The sequence below is a fragment of the Choloepus didactylus genome, chromosome 17 (genome assembly GCF_015220235.1).
Source record: "Choloepus didactylus isolate mChoDid1 chromosome 17, mChoDid1.pri, whole genome shotgun sequence".
In the NCBI taxonomy this organism is placed as follows: Eukaryota; Metazoa; Chordata; class Mammalia; order Pilosa; family Megalonychidae; genus Choloepus; species Choloepus didactylus.
In genome coordinates this window covers 4308847-4329322 of record NC_051323.1, presented here as the reverse complement: position 1 = coordinate 4329322, position 20476 = coordinate 4308847, and the positions used below count along the sequence as shown (strand labels likewise).

The window sequence follows — 20476 nt, the reverse complement described above, 5'->3', positions numbered from 1 at the left end:
CAAACAATCACTACCATTTAATTCCAGAATATTTTCATCACCCAGAAGGAAACCTGTACCCCTAAGAGAAACTTCCCATTCACCTCTCCAGTGGTGGGCAAGGGTTGTCTCTATGGATTTGCCTATTCTGGACAGTTTATAGAAATGGAATCATACCTGGCCTTTTGTGCCTGGCTTCTTTCACTTAGTGTACTGTTTTCAAGGTTCATCATGTTGTAGCACGTGTCAGTACCTCATTCCTTTTTACGGCTAAATAACATTCTATTGTATGATATACAACATTTTGTTTATTATCCACTCATCCATCAGTTGATGGACATTTGGGTTATTTATACTTTTTGGCTATTATGCATAAAATGCAGCTATGAACACCGGTGTACAAGTTTTTATGTGGACATACATTTTCATTTCTCTTGGGTGTATTCCTACCTAAGAGTGGAACTGCTGGGTCAAATAGTAACTATGTTTAACTTTTCGAGGAACCGCCAAACTGTTTTCATAGCACCAATTTACATTCCCACCAGCAATGTATGAGGGCTCCAATTTCAGCACATCCACTTTACACTTATTTTTTTTTATGTTTTGGTTTATTATAGCCATCTTCATGGGTGTGAAGTAGTATCTCATTATGGCTTTCATTTGCATTTCTCTAATGAGTAATGATATTGAAAACTTTTCATGTGCTTACTGGCCATTGGCATATCTCCTTTGGAAAAATGTCTACTCAAGTCCTTTGCCCATGTTTTAATTGGGCTGTTTGTCTCTGTGTTGAGTTGTAATCATTCTTTATATATTCTGGGTAGCAGACCCCTAACATATATTATTTGTGAATATTTTCTTGCATTCTGTGGGTTGTCTTTTCACATTCTTGATAGCATCCTTTGGTACATTTAAAACTACATAAATTTTGATGCCATCTGATTCTTGACCCTCTACATATGTTGGTACAGTTTTATTTTCCTTTCTGGAAGCCCTTTTAAGACCTTTATCTCCAGTATTCGGAAACTTCGTTGTTTTGATTTGTCTTTTTTTCCATACAGAAAACTTGGTAGTTCCTTTCAGTTAGAAGACGTGAATCTTTTGGTTCTATTTTTGGTTCTACATATTCATCTACCATGGTCAGAAGTCAATAGATAAGATCTCAAATCCATAAAATAAGAAATGATGATAAGGGCATAAATTCTGGAAATGTGGAGTTAAGTACCAGGGACAACAGCTAGAAGAGGTGAGGGTAATTACTTATGGAGGATAGGGGAGAATATGACAGAGGCCTACTTTTAGAAGACTTTCAGTACGATCCGCCTTTAAAGCTATGATTATGGTTTATTTTGAGGGGGGGAAGAAAGCTAGTTATGCTTCATTTTTCAGCTTTTAAGTGTATGAGTATGTGGCCACCTGTCCTTTGGAAAATTCTCTGACCAACCACAACCATCAATCCCCCTCCCATAAACACTCAGTGTGAGACACTGTTAAATTATGGTGAATTTAAGCAACAAGGAACAATTCAACTAAATTTTTGAGACTGAAGCTTTAAATGGACAGTATACAAATCCTCCCTGTGTGGCTCACGTGACCTCTTTCACTACTACTTAGTCTGCTGGCATTAAAAATAATAATATTGTTTTAAAACTCTTCCTGTTGAAAACTTTAGACTATGCTCTTTTTGTACCGTTTTGGAGAAGAGGGGTACTTACCTTGACCCTTTCCATCTGTGTACTGAATGGGTACAGCAATTCAAATAGAATCAGGCCTAAAGAAAAGATGTCCACCTTGTGAGAGTAGTTGTTTCCATGAATCTGAAATCCCATATAAAAAGAAATATAAAAAAAAAAATTAATACAGAGATAGTACAATTCATAACATGGCATTACAGAATCCCCAAATTTACTTAGTCACTTCTTGGTTTAAATGTAATTGTACCTGTAAAAAGGTTAGCAAAGAGTTAATCATCTCTCAAGTCTCTTTTCTCCAACCCAATAACCAGGAGTAATTAAACTACTCAGCATTACAGAAGGAAAGCCCAGGTATAGCTCTGAGATATGCATCAGTAAAATGGGCCTGGCAGAAACCTGGAGCCTTGCAATGCTAAAAAAAAGTTTGTGGGAGCCAGTAAAAGCAGCTCATCTACCCCCCAGGTGAAGTTTTTCAAAGCAAGCACTATCGCAAGCACATCTCTCATTTCCAATCATCTTTGTCCTTACCCATTTTTATGAGAAAATCTTCATTACTCCAAAGCACTAATCAGTGGTGCTTAGCCCTCATTATGGCACTTAATTATGGAGCACTTTGCATTCCTAGTTGTATTTTTCATGTGTATATTTCTTATTCTTCACAACCAGATTATAAAGTCCTGGAGGGAAAGGAACTGCTTCTTTTGTACTCCTGTCATCCAACACTGGCCTAAGTATAGAGAAGGCCCTCAATAAACACTTATTTTTAAAAATGAACAAACGAATTACAAGTGAACTACTCTATTAACCGAAGTCTTATTCAAATTAAAAGTGACCTCCTGGGACTCAGAAGAACCCTTTTATTTGTGAACATTACATAAGGCACATCACTTGATACCTGACAAACTGCCGCAAAAGGGAGTCCCTCTGGAACAGCTCTCCTTTGGGGACTGGGGCGCCTTCTGCACAGGCACCCTCAGTCAGGAGTGAGGCACAGCCAGCTCAGCAGGGCGTGGGGTGAGCAGGATCTCTGGCATTTGCCTGTACATTGACAGCCTGAGTCACTCTCCCATCAACATCTGTGAATACCTGCACTGCTTCAGGTGTTGGGAGAGAAACTAGCTCTTCCTCAAGAAGCAGCCAGATGGCATTTTCACTTAGTCATTCCAGTTTTGTTTTCGTAAGACTTAAAGGGTGAAGGTGTATTTCCAGCCTCTTCAATAATGATGAATTTTTAAAATAATGCCTATTAGTATTTTTTGACTATCAATTCTCATACATGATTATGTAGAAAATGTAGAATACAAAAAAGTCCAAAATACATTAAAAATCATTCAAAATCCCGCTACCCAGAAGCAATGACTATTAACATTTCACCCTGTGTATAATGGTCTCTCATAATTTAAAATCTCTGTTGTTTCTTTTCTAGTTTCTAAATTTATCTGTGTTTTCCCCTCTTAAGTAATTCACTAGATAGGATTATCTGTTTTACTTAAAACTTAAAAAATCAACCATAATGTTGCTTTTTTAACTGTTTCACCTTGTTTTTCCTTATCCTTGTTCCTCCCGTCTTCTTGCTGGCCTCTGCCCTCTTCCCTCCCTGGGGGTACTGAGCAGAATGCCAAATCACTCATGCAATAACGCATGGGCTTTCATAATGAAGGCCTTTAAGATAAGTCTATCTCCAACTTAGATAGTTTCCTAGAAATTTCAATCTTTTTCATTTCTTTCATTATTTTTATAATACTTTTCATTAGTATTTTTACTTCAATATTGATCCAACAGTCATTTAGGAGGGTTTTCATATGTCCAGCTAACCAAAATAAAGGCAAAATCAAAATAAACAAATAATTTCTTATTTGCAAATATTCCACTGTTTCCTTGTAGCCTAAAAGTTTGAAATGAGAGTGTATCTTATTTTAATTTGGTCATCAATGATTTTCAAATGCTAACTCTATATAATGCCTAGAATATTTTTCATCTATCTTTCTTTTCCCCATTTTTTAGTTTTTTTAATTCAATTTTATTGAGATATATTCACAAACCATACAGTCATCCACAGTGTACAATCAGTTGTTCACAGTACCATTATATAGCTGTGCATTCCATCTTTCATTTTTAACCTTTCATTTTAGGAAAAAAAAACGTTAACCCAACTTGAAGTTTTCCCTTTCATGGTGAAATGTAAACACATTTATTTATTTATTTATTGTCATAACTAATATTTGGCCTTAGCAACACTCTCTATTAAGTTTTGTTTTGTGTTTTTTATTTCCACACCTGTTCCTTCTGCTGTGCTTTGCTTTTATCTTCTGGAGTGACAGAGAAGATAGAAATGTTTTTAATTCTACTAGCTGAATTTAATCACATCAAATATAAATCCCTACTCCCACCTTTACTTTCCCTGCTCTTACCCTCTTCCACTTTCTAATCTTTGTTAATTTAATATGGGGGTTATAGCTTACTATAATGACCATATTTATAAATATAAATATTTTACTAAGAACACATTTTGGAGTTTGCATTCAATTTCAATTTAGTATCCATATTTACAAAGCCACTGATACATGCTGTCAGTCGGTCTTGATACCCATTGCCAATATTTTTAATATTGTAAACTTCCCTTACTTCTTCAATTCAATTTTAATAGGTAACACATTTAGCTGGTTCATAAGGAAGTATATGGTAAAGTTTCCCTCCCACTCTGCCCCTCATTTACCCAGTCCCCACCACCTACCTCCCCTCTGCCCACTGGCCCCATAACCATCCATTTCCTGCACATCTCTCTGGAGTTTTTTAATATAAATAATACATATTTACCTACCTCTTCTTTACACAAAAAGCAGCTCAGTATGCACTCATTTCTGTACTTTGCTTTTTTAATTTAAGAGTTTTGTTTTAAACTCCTGTCTAAAATTGTCTAATTTTTTAAATACATGAATAACTTCAGAACCAGATACAACATTGATGGATCACAACCATTTTTCTTCAAAACTGTACATGCTGCTTGTCTTCTGATTTTGTACCACAGAAAACAAGCCCTTTAGTCATAGCTATTGCTTTCCATCTAACTACTTAAGAGTGTTTTTTCTTTATCTTTGCAACTCAAGATATCTAAATATAAGGTTCCTTTAAAATTCTTAAAAAGTTGAATGAAAAAATAAAATTTTAAATATGAAAAAGAAACACTTGAACAAACAAATCAAACAGTATAAAAGGGTACTGCACAACAGCAGAATAAAGCCCCTTCCTCAAAGGCGATCCTTACTGTCTCTGATTAAACCCTTCCAAAGATAGCCCAAGCCAGTGGTTCTCAAAGTGTGGCCCATGGACCCCTGGGGTCCTGAGCCCCATGAGGGGCCCCAGTCAAGCCTATTTTCATAGAGCCAATCTATAACTCACTTTGGTCAATACTCCAAGCCACCTTTCTCTCCCTAAACTCCTCCCAGCCTAACCTTACTCGTAGTTGCTGGCTATGTTTCTCTGTCAACCCCCCTTTTTATGATGCTGTAGCCCTTAATACCTCATTTAATATTTCTGACGAGGACAATCCTCCCCAATGTCCTTGGAATACAACAAAAATCGGCCTCACCATGCAATCTGTTATTCACTCTGGGCATTGTATTGGTAACGTTTCCCCCTCCTTAAAAAAGGTCTGTGCACAGTCGTCCTTTCCATCGCAAGGTAAATTCTATATTCCCCCAACAGGGGCAAGATGGCTGTGCTCTTCCACGGGGCTTACTCCTTGCGTATCAGCAAAAGCCCTCACTGAAACAGGTGAAATGTGCGTCTTAGTAACTGTATTACCACATGTCCTCTTTCATAAAGAAGAGGACCTTTATCAACACTGGAACGAGCAATCTCCAACCATGCTAAGAAACAAAAGAGAAATTATCACGGCTGTCACTATTGCCTCTCTTTTAGGGATTGCTGGCCTAGGCACCGGAACCACCTCTATTATCCTCCACAACCAAGGCTTCTCCAGCCTGAGAGCTGCAATAGATGAAGACTTAGCCCGTATTGAAACCTCTATCACCCATCTTGAAAAATCCCTTACATCTCTATCAGAAGTTGTTCTCCAAAACAGGAGAGGCTTAGATCTACTTTTCCTTAAGCAAGGAGGGCTTTGTGCTGCGCTAGGTGAGGAATGTTGCTTTTACGCTGACCATTTTGGCGTAGTTAGAGATTCCATGACCAAACTTAGAGAAGGAATTGCAAACCGCAAGGGTGAGCGGGAAGCCCAAGGAGGCCCCTCCTGGGGACTTAATGGAATCCTCCCTTACCTCCTCCCTATATTAGGCCCCTTGATAACCATACTCCTTATAATATCTTTTGCACCTTGGGCCATAAAAAGAATAATACAGCTAGTTAAGGACCAAGTTGATTCTGCCCTAGGGAAGCCTATTCAAGTGCATTATCACCGGCTTCACCTCGCTGACCAAGGTGTGGATCCAGAAAATCTGCCTGCTACCCACCCTTTCGGGTAAGAAAGCCCCCTCCTACGGGAGCAGCATATAACTCGAAAGTATGCTTCTAGCTTATGCTATGATTGGTACCGCTGGGTGCGAGGCAAAGCACTGCAAAGGAGGGCCAAAACAATTAAAGGCCATTTTCAAGCTCCTTGAGAAGTATGCCTCATTTGCATAGGGGTTCGCTCTGCACAAATTCCCCTCCCCAGAAAAACAGAAGCCACAAACAACTTGGGGAATGAGGCCTCTGCTTCCCCCAGCAGGTTAATGCCAAAAGAATGCTCGATCAGCATTCTTCCTCCATCCTTTTGAAAAACAAAGGGAGGAGATGTAGAGGGCGATTAAGGTAGCATGCATGAAGCCCACCTTCAGCTATGCCGGAGATGTGCAACATGGCCGCCAGGGCTGATACAACAATAGCTTAAGTTACCCTCAGCCTTCTTTACGGAAGTAGTTCGCGCCAAAAGTGCTAGTTTGCGCCAAAAATGCTAACCCTACATCTGCCATCCGCCCTAGCAACAGCAGCCACCAATCCTAGACCGCCACGAGCCCTTGCTAGCCACTTCCCCTTCTCCTAGAGTATATATGCTCTGCCTCTTCAATAAAGTTTTGCAGCTTGATCAGAAACCTGTCTTGCTGTCATTCCTCGTGTCTCTTGTCCCATACCATTCCTCCCTCACGGGACTCGGAGCCTCCGTTGAACGTCCCGCAGGCTGGGACATAATCCTATATTAGTACTAAGTTGTTAGTTGTCTTTTCACTGTACTGATACTTGCATAACTGGTCTTGAGCATGAATGAAGACAACTTCACTTAAAATGTCCTTGACTACACAGTAAAAATGATCAGTCATATTAAACCTCAACTCTTAAGAACACACTTTTCTAATATTCTGCATGACAAAATGGGAAGTTTTCATAAAGCATATCTGTTCCATTCCAAAATGCAGTGGTTGTCTCAAGAAAAAGAGCTCGTGCAATTGTCTGACTTACAAGATTAACTAGTTGCTCTTTTCATGGAATACCATATTGATTTGATGTAAGGGCTACAGATAGTCTACGGTTATTTAAACTGCGGTATCTGACTCATATTTCTTTTTTCCCCCACATTCAGTAATCATTTTATTAGTTACAGAAGAATCTCCCCTAGTATTTACATAGTGCAAAAGAGCCGTTACTACCCCCAACATGTAATATAACAATTATCCTTCATACAGCAAAAAACTAACAAGACAAAAATCCCTTCATGTTATAATTCATATTACTTTTTGCTAGATTTATATTAGAGCATTAAAATTAAGACATTAAATTATAGATTTATGTGGTATATTTAGAAATTAAATTACAAAATAATGCAAGTACTTCAAGGTGTGGTTTGCCAAAGTTTAAACTTTTATCATTGATTTGAATTCAGATTTCAGATAGGGAAACATTTTGGTTGATTATGTTATATAAGAGAGGGTTGGAAGAGGTAAGGGTGGAGGAAGATGTTTGTAAATAAATCATTTCATAGAAAAAAACTGTAAATCAGTACAAGATAATTAACTTTTAACACTCATTAAATTAATATTTTAACCTGTTGGCACAATGTACAGAAAATACTTAAATGACAGGGTTGGGTTTTTTGATTTAAGCAAACAGCAGCTTAACAAACAACAGTATTTCTTAATACACATATTTAAAGTAACAATGTGTTAAAATTTAACAGTTTTATGTTAAATGAATGTAGAGTTCACTATTCATTTGCACATTACAATTTCCACCCCACCTACCATTAAGAAATCACACAAGTGCAGTATTTAGATATTATTTTCTTCAATATTTAATTAAAGTATGTGAATTTCTTTTGACAATTTATACTGGAAACATATAAAATACCTTCTTTGCAAAAATGGCCTCCAGCCAAAGCCTTTAAAAACTTTTCATTATTTTCCATGCTTACTCAAAAGAAACATATCATTTACAACATTTTAAACCAAAAGTTAAGCTAATATGAACATTCGTCTTTTGAGGAGTAATCTTACAGCAAACAAACCTACTGAAGCAAAAATCTAATTTTGGGAGTGCAATTCTTATTGAAACTCATACATTTATATACTGAAATATAAATCTAATATTATTTATTGCCAGTAAAACAACCTCTACAAACTAAGAAAATAATCACTATGGTTTTTATTTCTTGTGATAATGAAACTTTACTCTTATCACTAGGTCTTGTTCTAGGTTTCCAAGGAGCCACATCCTCTTCCAAGGAAAAAAACAAAACAAAACAAAACACTACTTTCCTAACTTTCATGGCATACTCCAAAGAGGAATTTTAATATAATAAAATTCCAAAATTTACCTAAAGGAAACAAATTTTAAGCACATTATTAATACTTAAAGCAAGTATTAAAGCCTTTTCTGACAAGATGCATGGTGATATTAATCAGTGTGACTTTTTATACTGTATAATGAGATGTGACAGCTTTTGGAAAAGCTGCATAACTCAGCTTTTATAGCTTGGAAACTAACAATAGTTTCCAAATAAATCAATGCATGATGCTACAAAATCACAAATGGGTAAAAGAACCATTCAAAGTACAAGCTGGACTAAAGAATGTTAATTTAACAGAGTACAAAATGTTCACTGACATGGTTTCAGACTCTACACTGCAAATCACTCTTTAAGGAATTATTACTATTGAGTTTTGATATAGTATCAAATATCCACAATGACCTAAAAAGCCTATTAAAGTATTCCTCCCTTTTCCAACCATATGTCCACGTGAAGCCAGATTTTCTTCATATATTCAACCAAAACAACATATTCCAACAGACTGAATAAAGAAGCAGATATGAGAATCCAGTTCTTTTATAAATTAGATATTAAAGATTTGAAAAAGGTAAACAAATGCCAGTCCTCCTACTCATTTTTTCTTTTTTTGGGAAAACATTTTTCATAAAAATATCTTAAGATGTGGTGGATTTAATATTATTATTTTTAACCAAACTAAAATTTTATAAATTTCTCAGTTTTAATTTCTAAAATGGCAGATACTGATAGATAAAAGCCCATAAGAAAAACTCTTTGGGGTTCTCAATAATTTTTACCAGTGTAAATAGGTACTGAGACCAAAAAGTCTGAGACCCACTGACCTAAGCATGTAGAAGCTCATGAACACGATTAGCCTGGTGGTACCCAACTCTGAACAGTGCAAGGAAAAAAAGAGAAAGTGCTCCCAGGATGCGCTGCTCCTGTCACTCCTTGCTCCCTGCCCTGTTTAGGATGGTTTTCCTTTGGAGACTGAGCATCCTAGAAGCTACGTACCCCAGCCTACCTGTCTATTTCCTGCTGTGGTACATGCTGGAAGTGACCCGTGCAGTGCCGAACAGGGCAGCCCAGAACAGTGCAGCACCTCAGGCTCGAGGTGGCTCTGCAAACAGGTCCTACATGGTTTTCACAAGGCTGCGTGTGGCCCGGCTTTAAGTTCAGGAGAGGGACATTCAGAGTCTCTCAGTTCTGGCTGCTGTCAGGTTCTGGTTCAGAGCGTGATGCACTGTATGCCATATGAATATTTCTGCTAATCCATTCCCAGCTCAAGTAGCAGAAATTGGACCCCAGCTATTTCCCCGAGGAACACGACTGCCAGTTTCCCTCATTTGCATACTTGATAGTATTTGGGTATTTGAATGAGATTCATGCTAACTAACACTCTGTTGATTCCTTCAGAAGGAAAACAGTACACTCACCTGCTCTGGGCTCATGTACAGTTTGGTCCCTACTTGTCCCGTATGTCGCGCGTAAGCTGGCATTGGCGTCAGAACTGCCTGCTCTTCCTCATCCTGGTCCATCGCGGTCACTAACCCGAAATCTCCAACCTTCACCACGTCATCCATCGTAAAGAATATGTTTGAAGGCTGGAAAGAGAAAGCAGAAAAAAATATGGTAGGTGTGCATGGAGGAGACAAAGTGAAAAGAATGATTTAAATGACAATGGAAAGGAAATATTCTCAAGCATGTTTCTGAGTGGGCTAATGTGAAAATAAAAATAATTCCTCAATGACAGATATGTACTGTGAGCGAAGAAAGGAGAGGGTAGCAAAGAGAACTAGCATTTACTAAACATCCACTTAAACAATGAGAGATCCATATTCCCTAGAGTTCAAGGTACTTAATCTTATTCTACATACGCTGCCTGGGCAGACCGTAATAATTACAATAATTATAATGATAACAGAAACAACAATAGCAAGTGCCTATGGCCCTTGTGATATGCTAGGCACTGTTCTAAGCAGTTTACCACTAACTTATTTAAGTCATCTCCCTAGGAGATGAGTACAATTACTTCCCATTCTATAGATGTAGAAACTGAGGCCCAGAGAAGTTAAATAAATCCCAAGGTTACCCAGCTAGGGAATGGTGGAGCAGGGACTCAAACCCAGGCAGTCTGACTCCATGAGAATAGGACGTGGCCAGTTCTTGCCTTACAGTGGCTAGTCACTAATTTTGATGAATGAATGAAACAGACTGATCTGGTTTGTGTCTGAGAGGGGGAAACAGACAATCAAAAGGAAGAAGAGCTCTTGACCAATATACTACATTGCCTCTTCCAATAGTCATATGCTCCCAAGTCTTTATCGATTCTCAGACCTCTGTCCCAAGTTCCAAACTCTCATATGCAACTTCTATACAAAGTATCTAAACAAATATCTCATGGACTCCTCAACCCAAAGGGCCCCACATGAACTACACCACCCTTCCTTCAAAGCCTCTTCCACCCCCAGCTAGCATGACCACTCATAAGCCTGGAGATAAGGAAAAAGGAAGCCATTTAGCTTACGAAGCTGGATTTCATCAAGGTTCAAACACTGCCAGACAAATAAAATTTTATTCCCCAACTCCAAAATAGCATGATACAATTTTGACTTTGAAACAATGAAATCATTGTGTACAAACTGAATCTATGATAACCTGCAGCTGTCCCCCAAACAAATTGTGCACCAGAGATGATGACTGATTAAGCTGCCTGAAATTTCATCTTTCCTCCCCTTGCCTATCTCATGTTAGCCATTATTTACCAAACACTATAACAGATAGCTTTTTGGCTCTCCAGCATGTACCCCATTCTGCTCCCACTGGAAGTATCCTGACTTTACTTTGTGAAATCCCCTCTTCCTCCTGGCTCCAGAGGTTGCCTAAGTCAGTCAGCATAATCCCATCCCCTGGCCAGGAGACTGGTTTAGAGATGGGTATGTCCTTAGTTTATCAATCAGAATAAAACCCAGGACTTTTGATCAATAGTGGGTGAAAGAAATATTTTTCTCCTTGCCTCACAATCTCCAAAGAACTTAAAAGAAAAAATATGCAGCACTGAAAATTGCTGGCAACCAATCCTGAGACAGTGATGAGAAAGCCTGCCTGAGAATGAAAACAAGAAATGGGGTTGGCAGGGAGAGAAACCAGGTTCTGGCCACATTACTTACCTGAATCCTGGAAAGTTCAGTTAAGTGTGCCAAAGTTCCTTCTCTGCTTAAACCAGTATAAACACTTTGGGTTGCAAACAAAAGAAAATTGAAAATAAAATGATATGAGCATCTAGGATGTGTCAGGCATGTCCTCAGGATAAAATGGGAGAGCAACACAGTTCCTGTCCCCATGGAAACTATAGGATAAATGATACAGATATGATGAAAATTACAGAAGAGAAGTACAAGGTTCCATGAGGACACTATATTTTAGGAACCAAGAAAAGTCCAGTACGGCTAGAGTGGGGAGAAAAACATACTCGAAGTTGGTCTGGAGTGGCAGGAGGCTGAGAGGGCTGAGGACAAAAACATGACCAAAATATAAAAGTAGGAGTGAGCTAGAAAATTTAACATTAAAGTCAGAGAGACTTAGGTCAGAATGCAACAAGGCATAGCTTTTACAAATGGGAATAAAAATCTTGGGGGGTATTTTCCTCTGCACACTACAAAGCTTTAAAATGAATTTGTTTTTAGAAAGAAAGAGAAACCTTTGATGTTTAGAAAAACTAAAGAGAAAATTAATTTCTTGAAATTTTCTCATACACAAAGAAGTAAAATCTTCAGACAACATTGTAGCATTAAACAAATATAGCCCAATATCTCATTCACATTATAAAATCAAAAGAAGAATATCCATTATTAGCGAAAACATAAACATACTTCCTTTGAACTTGGCATTTCAAATGTATAGCTAATGTTAAGTACAAGAACATCGGCCAGCTGTTTCCCACCAAATGAGGAACGTTTATCATATTTAAATTGAAAAAGCCATTACTCTTTCAGAGTAAGGAGCCCTGGCCTCCTGTAAGTTGTCTTTTCCCTTCCAACCAAAATAATTCATCTCTGACTTTTCATTCAGCACAGAATAATTCCCGGCAATCGGGTTGGGCCCACTTCAAAATCAGATGCATTGGAAGACTTGCAGTAAGTAGAGAGCTTCACACCCGGCGCTAAGAAAGCGGATGTATTTCAGGAAAAGTCATTTTTTTTTTTGTAGTGGTAAGGCCAGTGCTGAACAAAATGTTCTGAATAACTCACAATAGGACAAGACCTATTAAAACACCTTAGTCTTCTAGTTCCTTAAAACAGCAGAATTAAGTGACCTGTATAGTCTCATCCCCAAAGCATTTTTGTTTTCTCTTATTCTAATTTTAATATATATTTTTTTTCAAGTAACCAGGCAGAAAATTTATTAAAGACACATGTGGGAACCCCTGCAAGAAGATAGAGGCAAGAGGAATATTCTATTTTTTAATAGAGTTGCTTATGTGTTTGCTTTTCCTCCTCCCCCACGTCACCTCCTTGAGGGTGTGGTGGGGTCTCTGTATTTCCTGTAATGCCTAGTGTTGTATCTACACCCAGCTTATAGTTAGCCTCCGTGTTTCTTACAACTCAGTAGGCAGACTGCTCAGTCAATTCCTTTTACCTTTTGATTTTTTAAAGCTACCACTGAACAGCAATTACTTTGGAAAACAGGAATTATTTCTAATTCTTATCCTTGCTTTCCCAAATCCTTAAAATACATTTATTTCCAGGATTTAAAAAAAAAAAAAAAAACCAAAAAAAACCAAAAAAAACCACTGCTGATTTTAGAAGAAAATAACATTTGTAAAAATAGTAAGCAAATCTAGTGCTGAAACAAAGTATGTGGTTAATAAAATGAAACTGAAATACATAAAATGGGTTCAAATCTATCAAGAATGAATCTTTGACCTACTTCCATCAGAAAAATGTATATTTTTTAACCATCTGCTATAAGTATATGGAATATATCAGAAAAGTAGTTAAATCCAAGTTCTATATACTTATTTTCAAAAATACATATTAAGAAAAATGCTACATATCTTAGTAAGAATCTTATGCAACTTAGCATATTGTATTGTTACAATATTCAGTATTGTATATATTAAAAAATAGAGTCAAAAACTTTAGGCTGCAAGTTATCACCTGAGCAACCTTTTGGTCCCTTTCTCCATCAAGTTTCCTACTCCCTCCCCAAACCTGAACAGTTTAAGAATAGGGGGAAAAAGCATGGAGATGTTAAATTATTTTCCCTAATTCAGGAATACATGTCTCTCCTTCCAACCTGAGTTCCTTTCACCATGCTATTTCAGGGCCCTGGGTGTAATCGTGTCATTGTTACTCAAGGCCAAAGGAAAAATGGGGAATGTGGTCATGGTGGATTTTTCTTCTTTCTTTCCTTTCTGCTTCATGAGGGGGCCTGGGAATACTTTTTAGAGCAAAATGAACATCAGCACTTACAGAGGAGAATGAGCAATTTGCCTCGTACTTTCAAAACAAGAGGCTTCTTATTTTTGCAGCAGGCCCCTTCAGGCTACCTTTCCAAACCTATGCTCCCTGATGCCTCTATTCTCCTCTGCTCTTAGGGGTTCTTCATTTAAAAACTGAGAACTGCAGGTACTGCTCTGAATCACAAAACATCCGATGGAAACCTAACTTATGTGATGGTCTCCAAATACCAACCTTGAGGTCCCTGTGCATGAGTCCTTTACTATGCAAAAACTCCACCGCCTCCGCTATCTGCAGGAAGATGTGCAGACACATGGTCCTCTCTCTTTCCTCTATGGCACATCGTCTATTCATCCAGTCTTTGAGGTTTTCCTTCCTGCATAGCTGCATCTGAATGTAAAGATACACCTTTGGTGAACTGGGCTGGAATTTTTCGGCAGTGTTCTTAGTAAGATCTAAGCTTAAAGTGGTTGGTCTTGAAGGAGAAGTAGACAAAGTAGCTTCAGAGGAAGATTTGCTACTGGAATGCTTGAAACCATTTAGTTTATCATCATAATGGTTGACAATATGCAGTCTGTTGGTTCTGAGCTCTTCTTTGCTGGATGCATTATCACAGCCAGAATCTTCAAACACTATAGAAGAGGAGGTTCTCTCCCTTGACCGTATACAGGGAGAAGCTTCAGAAGGACAAAGTTCAAAGGAGTGCCCCTCATCATTGCCATCTATAGTACCATCTTCCGCATCGCAGTCTGTAAGGCAACTGTCCTGGAGGTTGCACGATGGATCCACTGACCCACTGGTGTCCCCATGATCAATTCCTGAGAATTCCAGCGGAGAGAACTGGCTCTCAGATGAACTCGTCTGGCCACACGAAATCCCTACTGAAAAAGATCCACTTCTTTCTGGTGAAGGAGCTATGATTTCAATACGTTCTTTTGTAGAGAAAGGATCCATTCTGCATATTTTAACTGATGGTGCATCCATTGGGCTAGGAGAGCTGAGTGGCCAGTCTGTGCTAAAAGCAGGAGAAATACAGAGGCATGACAGTTAATATATATTGATGAAATTCTTTGAATTGTACCCTTTGTTTAAAAAGCTTCAAATGTAATAAAACCAGTTACCAAATGACAAAAAAACATACAGGTTAAACAAATACATGCTGTATGAGACAAAGTATGTTCCATCCATTCATTCTGAAAACATTAAATTAAGGGTTGATTTTATACTCAAAACCGTTTTCTGGGACTGCCGAGCTGGGGCAGCCAAGGTCTGTTGTGCAAACCACAAAGCACTGAAAGAACAGCAAGGAGAGGACTCCCCGGTGGCCGTGGTTCTGAAGCTCCTGTCAAAACTAGGGAGCAGCTGACGGGGCCCAGGACAAGGGGTGCCTCACCTGGCACTTCCTGGATCAGCTACTGGCTGCAACTGGAACAACATCACTATCACAAGGAACCTCACACAGATCCTGCACTGCAAAGGGTCTCGTACACAAGAGTTTTACTCCAGCTGTTTGGCAAATAGTCTTTTTTATTATAGCAACCATATTTAATATTGGAAAGGTCTTTAACCTAACTAAGTTTGTGCATTTTTAATTGCAAACAGTCTAAAAACATTTAAAGGAGTTGTAAATTGTTAACTGTTGAGAGAAAAACTATTTTCTTTTTTTTTACAAAGGAATGGAGACAAATAAAAGTAGACAATACCTCATATTGAGAAAAGCCATTATTAATTCTTTAATGAATTACAATTCATAGAGCTCTATCTCTTAATAATTTTTAAAACTCATGTTCTCAAACCTAAATCAATATTTCATTCTACAAGTGGCTACAGAACTTTGCAGAACATGATGACAGAGATCAGAAATCTGTTCTTTTTCTTTAAAATAAAAAAATCCCTAAAGTTGTAGAAGTATTTCATTTGCATAAGAAAAACACTAGCCTAAAAGAAAAATATTAGTATTTAAGTCAATGTCTATCAAAGTTACCTTTCATCTTTTAACCAAATTTCATCCATCTTTTCTTGCCACTTCTCTGGTGGTGCTTCCAACCAGGCATTGAAATATCTAACGATTCCCGGGTGTTCAAGCTTGGCTAATGCTTTAACTTCTCGCATTACCTTTTCCCGAGCCAATTCCCTGAAACAGAGGGAAAAAGACAACACTGAAGGTTGCTCATATCGGCAGAAGTAATCACAGTGAATAAACAGAAAAATACTAAAATTCTCCATTGAATCCAAAATTAAAAATAGATGAGTTGGTTTAGTGGCATAATTCTGGGAAGTCTGGGAAGTCCAGTATTTTTAAAAAGTGCCTGTATTTTAATGATTTTTTTTTCTTCTGGAAATAAGTTTTACAAGCACATCTTTTGCCTCATTCAAATAAAGCAATCACTGACTAAAAGGAATCACTACAGACTCAATGCAAGGATGAACAGGGTAAATGAGATGTTCAGAAAAGAGAGCTTAGCCTTCTAAGCTCAGGAGGATGGAGAACAACTACCACAAAAGGGTCTGTATTACAATCCAAAAAGCTTGTACAATCCTGTCCGTTCGTTGGTTGTTTGCGTGTTTATTTATCGCAAGCCTCAATTACCGAATGTCACAGGCAATGAAGTTTACCTAGAAAAACACCTGATTTTATCTTCTGCTTGGACAGCTTTTCTGACACAGCTAACCTCACATTGCTAGGGATCCCATCCATGACCTTAAATGACATTAGTAAATATGAATTGTACCCTCTTCCCCTCCCAGGGATCAGCTCCTCCAGCCTTTTCATCTGCACTTTGTAGTGGCTGCTAGGGTCACTCACTCTCCCAATGTAAGAATCCTGAGAAGCTTTTGAATTCTCACTCTTCTCTGGTCTCCACATTAAGTTTCCAAATCCTATCAGCTCCTCCTTTTCTCATCTGACCCCACTGCTGCTGTACCAACATGTCTCGTAGGACTGAATTTTTGGAAAAAACCTCACCTACGTCATATTCCTGTTTCTGACCCCTATGCGAGGTGTTCGCCACCTGTACATGCACCAGGGTCGACTTCTGCTCAGAGACCCGACTGCCCACAGAACAAAATCCAACTCCTCTGCTTGACATTTAAGGTGCTGCAACCTCTCTCCCATATTCCCCTGTTCTTACACTACCCGTTCTGGAACGCTCACGACTCTCCATGCTGTACCGGAGCACCTGCCGAGGGCCTCTGCTTGGACCATTTCACGTTCCTGGCCATCCCTCCCACTCGCCTGCTGACCAAGGGACAGGCTACTCTTGAACACCCAGCACAAACATCATCCCCTCCATGAAGCCTGACTTTATTCCCCGACTGTCTTCCAGCTGTATCTGCTCTTCTTCGAGATGCTATTTACTAACATGAGACACAGGCCACAATCCTTCCTGCAATATAATTATTTGAGTATATGTACAAAGGCCCCCAACAGTACAGGATAGAAGCAGCTTTGCTTAATTTTTATATCCTTTTTTGTGCCTTGCTCATATGAATATTTAAACTACTCAAAAGTTATATACCTAAAGAAAAGAATTAGTGCCAGAATACCCAAACCATCCAATTCCGTGTCCCTATCTATTGACAAAACACTTAACTACCAATTAGAACAGTAACACAGCAAACAGTGTACATTTACTCAAAGGTCAATAAGAGGCCTCTACCTAATTGAAAGGAAGTACTGCCAAAAGCCCATCCCCTTAAACATTCTGTGTTCTGTTCTGAGACTGTCATTTCAGTCTAAGAATCTATATTAAGGAAGCAGATGTGGACAAGATTTTATATAAATGAGGAACACTGCAAAATTATTTTTAATTGCAATGAATTAGAAAGCTAAGTGTTTAACAATAAGAAACAGTTACACAAATATGGTACACATATAAATTGGACTATTATCCAGCCACAATACATTTTAAATGAAAAATGCTGAGGATGAAAGAAAGACAGCAACATACAAAACTATACATAATTGATAACTGCTATCAATTAGGTAAATTTATGCCAGAAAAAAAAAACAAAAGAAAATACACTAAAACGTTAATAGTGGTTATTCCTGAAGAAGGAATACAGATGGCTTTTGTTTTAATACTTTTCCTGATTGTCCACAATAAATATAGATTATTTTTAAATGGTGCTATTTATTAAAAGTTATAGTTGTTATATATGTTACACTACTCCGAACTTATTAAGAATAAAAAAGAAGGGCAGAGGATCTAAGATGGTGGCATAGAGAGGAGTGGAAGCTAAGTAGTCCCCCTGGAACAACTAAAAACAAACCAGAAACAACTAGTAAATAATCTGGAATAACTGCAGGGGGACAGACGTGACCGTCCACTCATCATACACCAACCTGAATTGGGAGGAATGCCTGCGATCACAGCATAAAATCTGTAAGTAAGAACTGCAGATCCAAATTGGAAGACCCCTCCCCCACAGCCCGAGCTACAAGCCTCCTGGTGCCAGAGAGCAGCTTTCTCCCAGCAAGCAAATCAGCTGAGCTCCAACTGGGGTTTTAATTAGCGAGTGTGAACTGCTCACTACGAGGTACGAATCCCCAACAAGCAGACAGAGGCTTTGGGTGACGACTGACCTTGGAGAGCCAGCGGGTAGCCTTGGACTAGCTCTACTCCTTTTTCGACTCAGTGGAGAAAGCCTCAGCCATTTTCAGTTCCCAGTTCTGTGACCCAGACAGGGGTGTGGCACAGGCAGAGAGAGACCACTGAAATGCTAATGACCTCCCCCTAGGGGGTCTATCTTCTCTAAGAGGAAAGGGGTGGGGCCCAGCTCTACTACCTGCCTTTCATTCAGAACTTACACCAGTCAAGAATTATAGGCTAATCTTTGCATCAGGCTGAGAGTGCCCCTGCATGGCCCGGCGGCCCAGGCCTTCCCTTGAGGGATGACACGCACTAGTGATGTAGCACAGCCTTCCCTCAGCAGAGGTCCTGGAAGATCACAGCTGAGCAGGGGGGCCCGCTCGGAAAACCCAGGGACGCTACGTCAATGCTGGTGGTTTGTGTGTCAGTGACAGAGAAAATCTGGGGCAAAACTGAAATGAAGGCTTAGACTCTTGCAACAGCCTTGAATCTCTGGGAACACCTGGGAGGTTTGAATATTAAAGCGGCCCTGCCTCCCTGACCACCCAGACACACGCACCACGTTCAGAGCGGACAGCTACAAAAACAAACCCAAACTGAGTTCATCAACTGAACCCCACAAAAATCATTTCCCCACACACCACAGAGACAGAGTTGGGAAGAACTGACTTGAGGGGTATAGGTGACTCGCAGACGCCATCTGCTGGTTGGTTGGAGAAAGTGTACGCCACCAACTTGTATTTCTGAAAAATTAGATTGGTATTTTTTTTTTTTTACAACTTAAAAGAACCCTATCAAGCAAAGCAAATGCCAAGAGGCAAAAAACAACAGAAAATCTTAAAGCCTATGATAAAACCAGATGATATGGAGAATCCAATCCCAAACATCCAAATCAAAATATCAGAAGAGACACAGTACTTGGCACAATTAATCAATCACAATCGAGGAACAAAAACATGGCACAGGGTATAAAAGGCATGAAGACGACCATGGAACAGAATAAAAGGGACATAAAGAAGACCCTAGAACAGGATAAAGAAGAAATTGCAAGATTAAATAAAAAAATAGAAGATCTTATGGAAATAAAAGAAATCATTGGCCAAATTAAAAAGACTCTGGATACTCATAATACAAGATTACAGGAAATTGAACAATGACTCAGTGTCCTAGAAGTCCACAGAACAGAAAATGAAAGAATGGAGAGAAAAATAAAAAAAATCGAAAAGGATCGCAGGGATATGATAGATAAAATAAAACGTCCAAATTTAAGACTCATTGGTGTCCCAGAAGGGGAAGAGAAGGGTAAAGGTCTAGAAAGAGTATTCAAAGAAATTGTTGGGGAAAACTTCCCAAACCTTCTACACAATATAAATACACAAAGCATAAATGCCCAGCGAACTCCAAATAGAATAAATCCAAATAAACCCACTCCGAGACATATTCTGATCAGACTGTCAAATACTGAAGAGAAGGAGCAAGTTCGGAAAGCAGCAAGAGAAAAGCAATTCACCACATACAAAGGAAACAACATAAGACTAAGTGGTGACTACACCATGGAGGCGAGAAGGCAGTGGCATGACATATTTAAAACTCTGAGAGAGAAAAATTTCCACCCAGGAATACTTTATCCAGCAAAACTCTCCTTCAAATTTGAGGGAGAGCTTAAATTTTTCACAGACAAACAAATGCTGAGAGATTTTGCTAATAAAAGACCTGCCCTACTTCAGATACTAAAGGGAGTTCTACTGACAGAGAAAGAAAGAAAGGAGAGAGAGATACAGAGAAATCGAACAGACATATATAGAACATTACATTCCAAATCACCAGGATACACATTCTTCTCTAGTGATCACGAATCTTTCTCCAGAATGGATCATATGCTGGGACATAAAACAAGCCTCAATAAATTAAAAAAAAAAATTGAATATATTCAAAGCACATTCTCTGACCACAATGGAATACAAATGGAAGTCAATAATTTTTGAATTG

At 38.7% G+C, this 20476-nt stretch overlaps 1 protein-coding gene across 3 annotated transcripts in view; it reads right to left on the bottom strand.

Annotated features, from left to right (window-relative positions):
- Positions 1 to 20476, bottom strand: part of EIF2AK3 (eukaryotic translation initiation factor 2 alpha kinase 3) — an 86265-nt gene that overhangs the window by 6534 nt on the left and 59255 nt on the right. For all 3 annotated transcript variants that reach the window (XM_037806782.1, XM_037806783.1, XM_037806784.1), the window contains 4 exons: positions 15880 to 16029; positions 14130 to 14910; positions 9870 to 10037; positions 1695 to 1796 (listed from right to left, as the gene is read on the bottom strand). In XM_037806782.1, the coding sequence (XP_037662710.1) occupies positions 1695 to 1796; positions 9870 to 10037; positions 14130 to 14910; positions 15880 to 16029 (1201 nt within the window). The remainder of the gene's footprint in view (positions 1 to 1694; positions 1797 to 9869; positions 10038 to 14129; positions 14911 to 15879; positions 16030 to 20476) is intronic.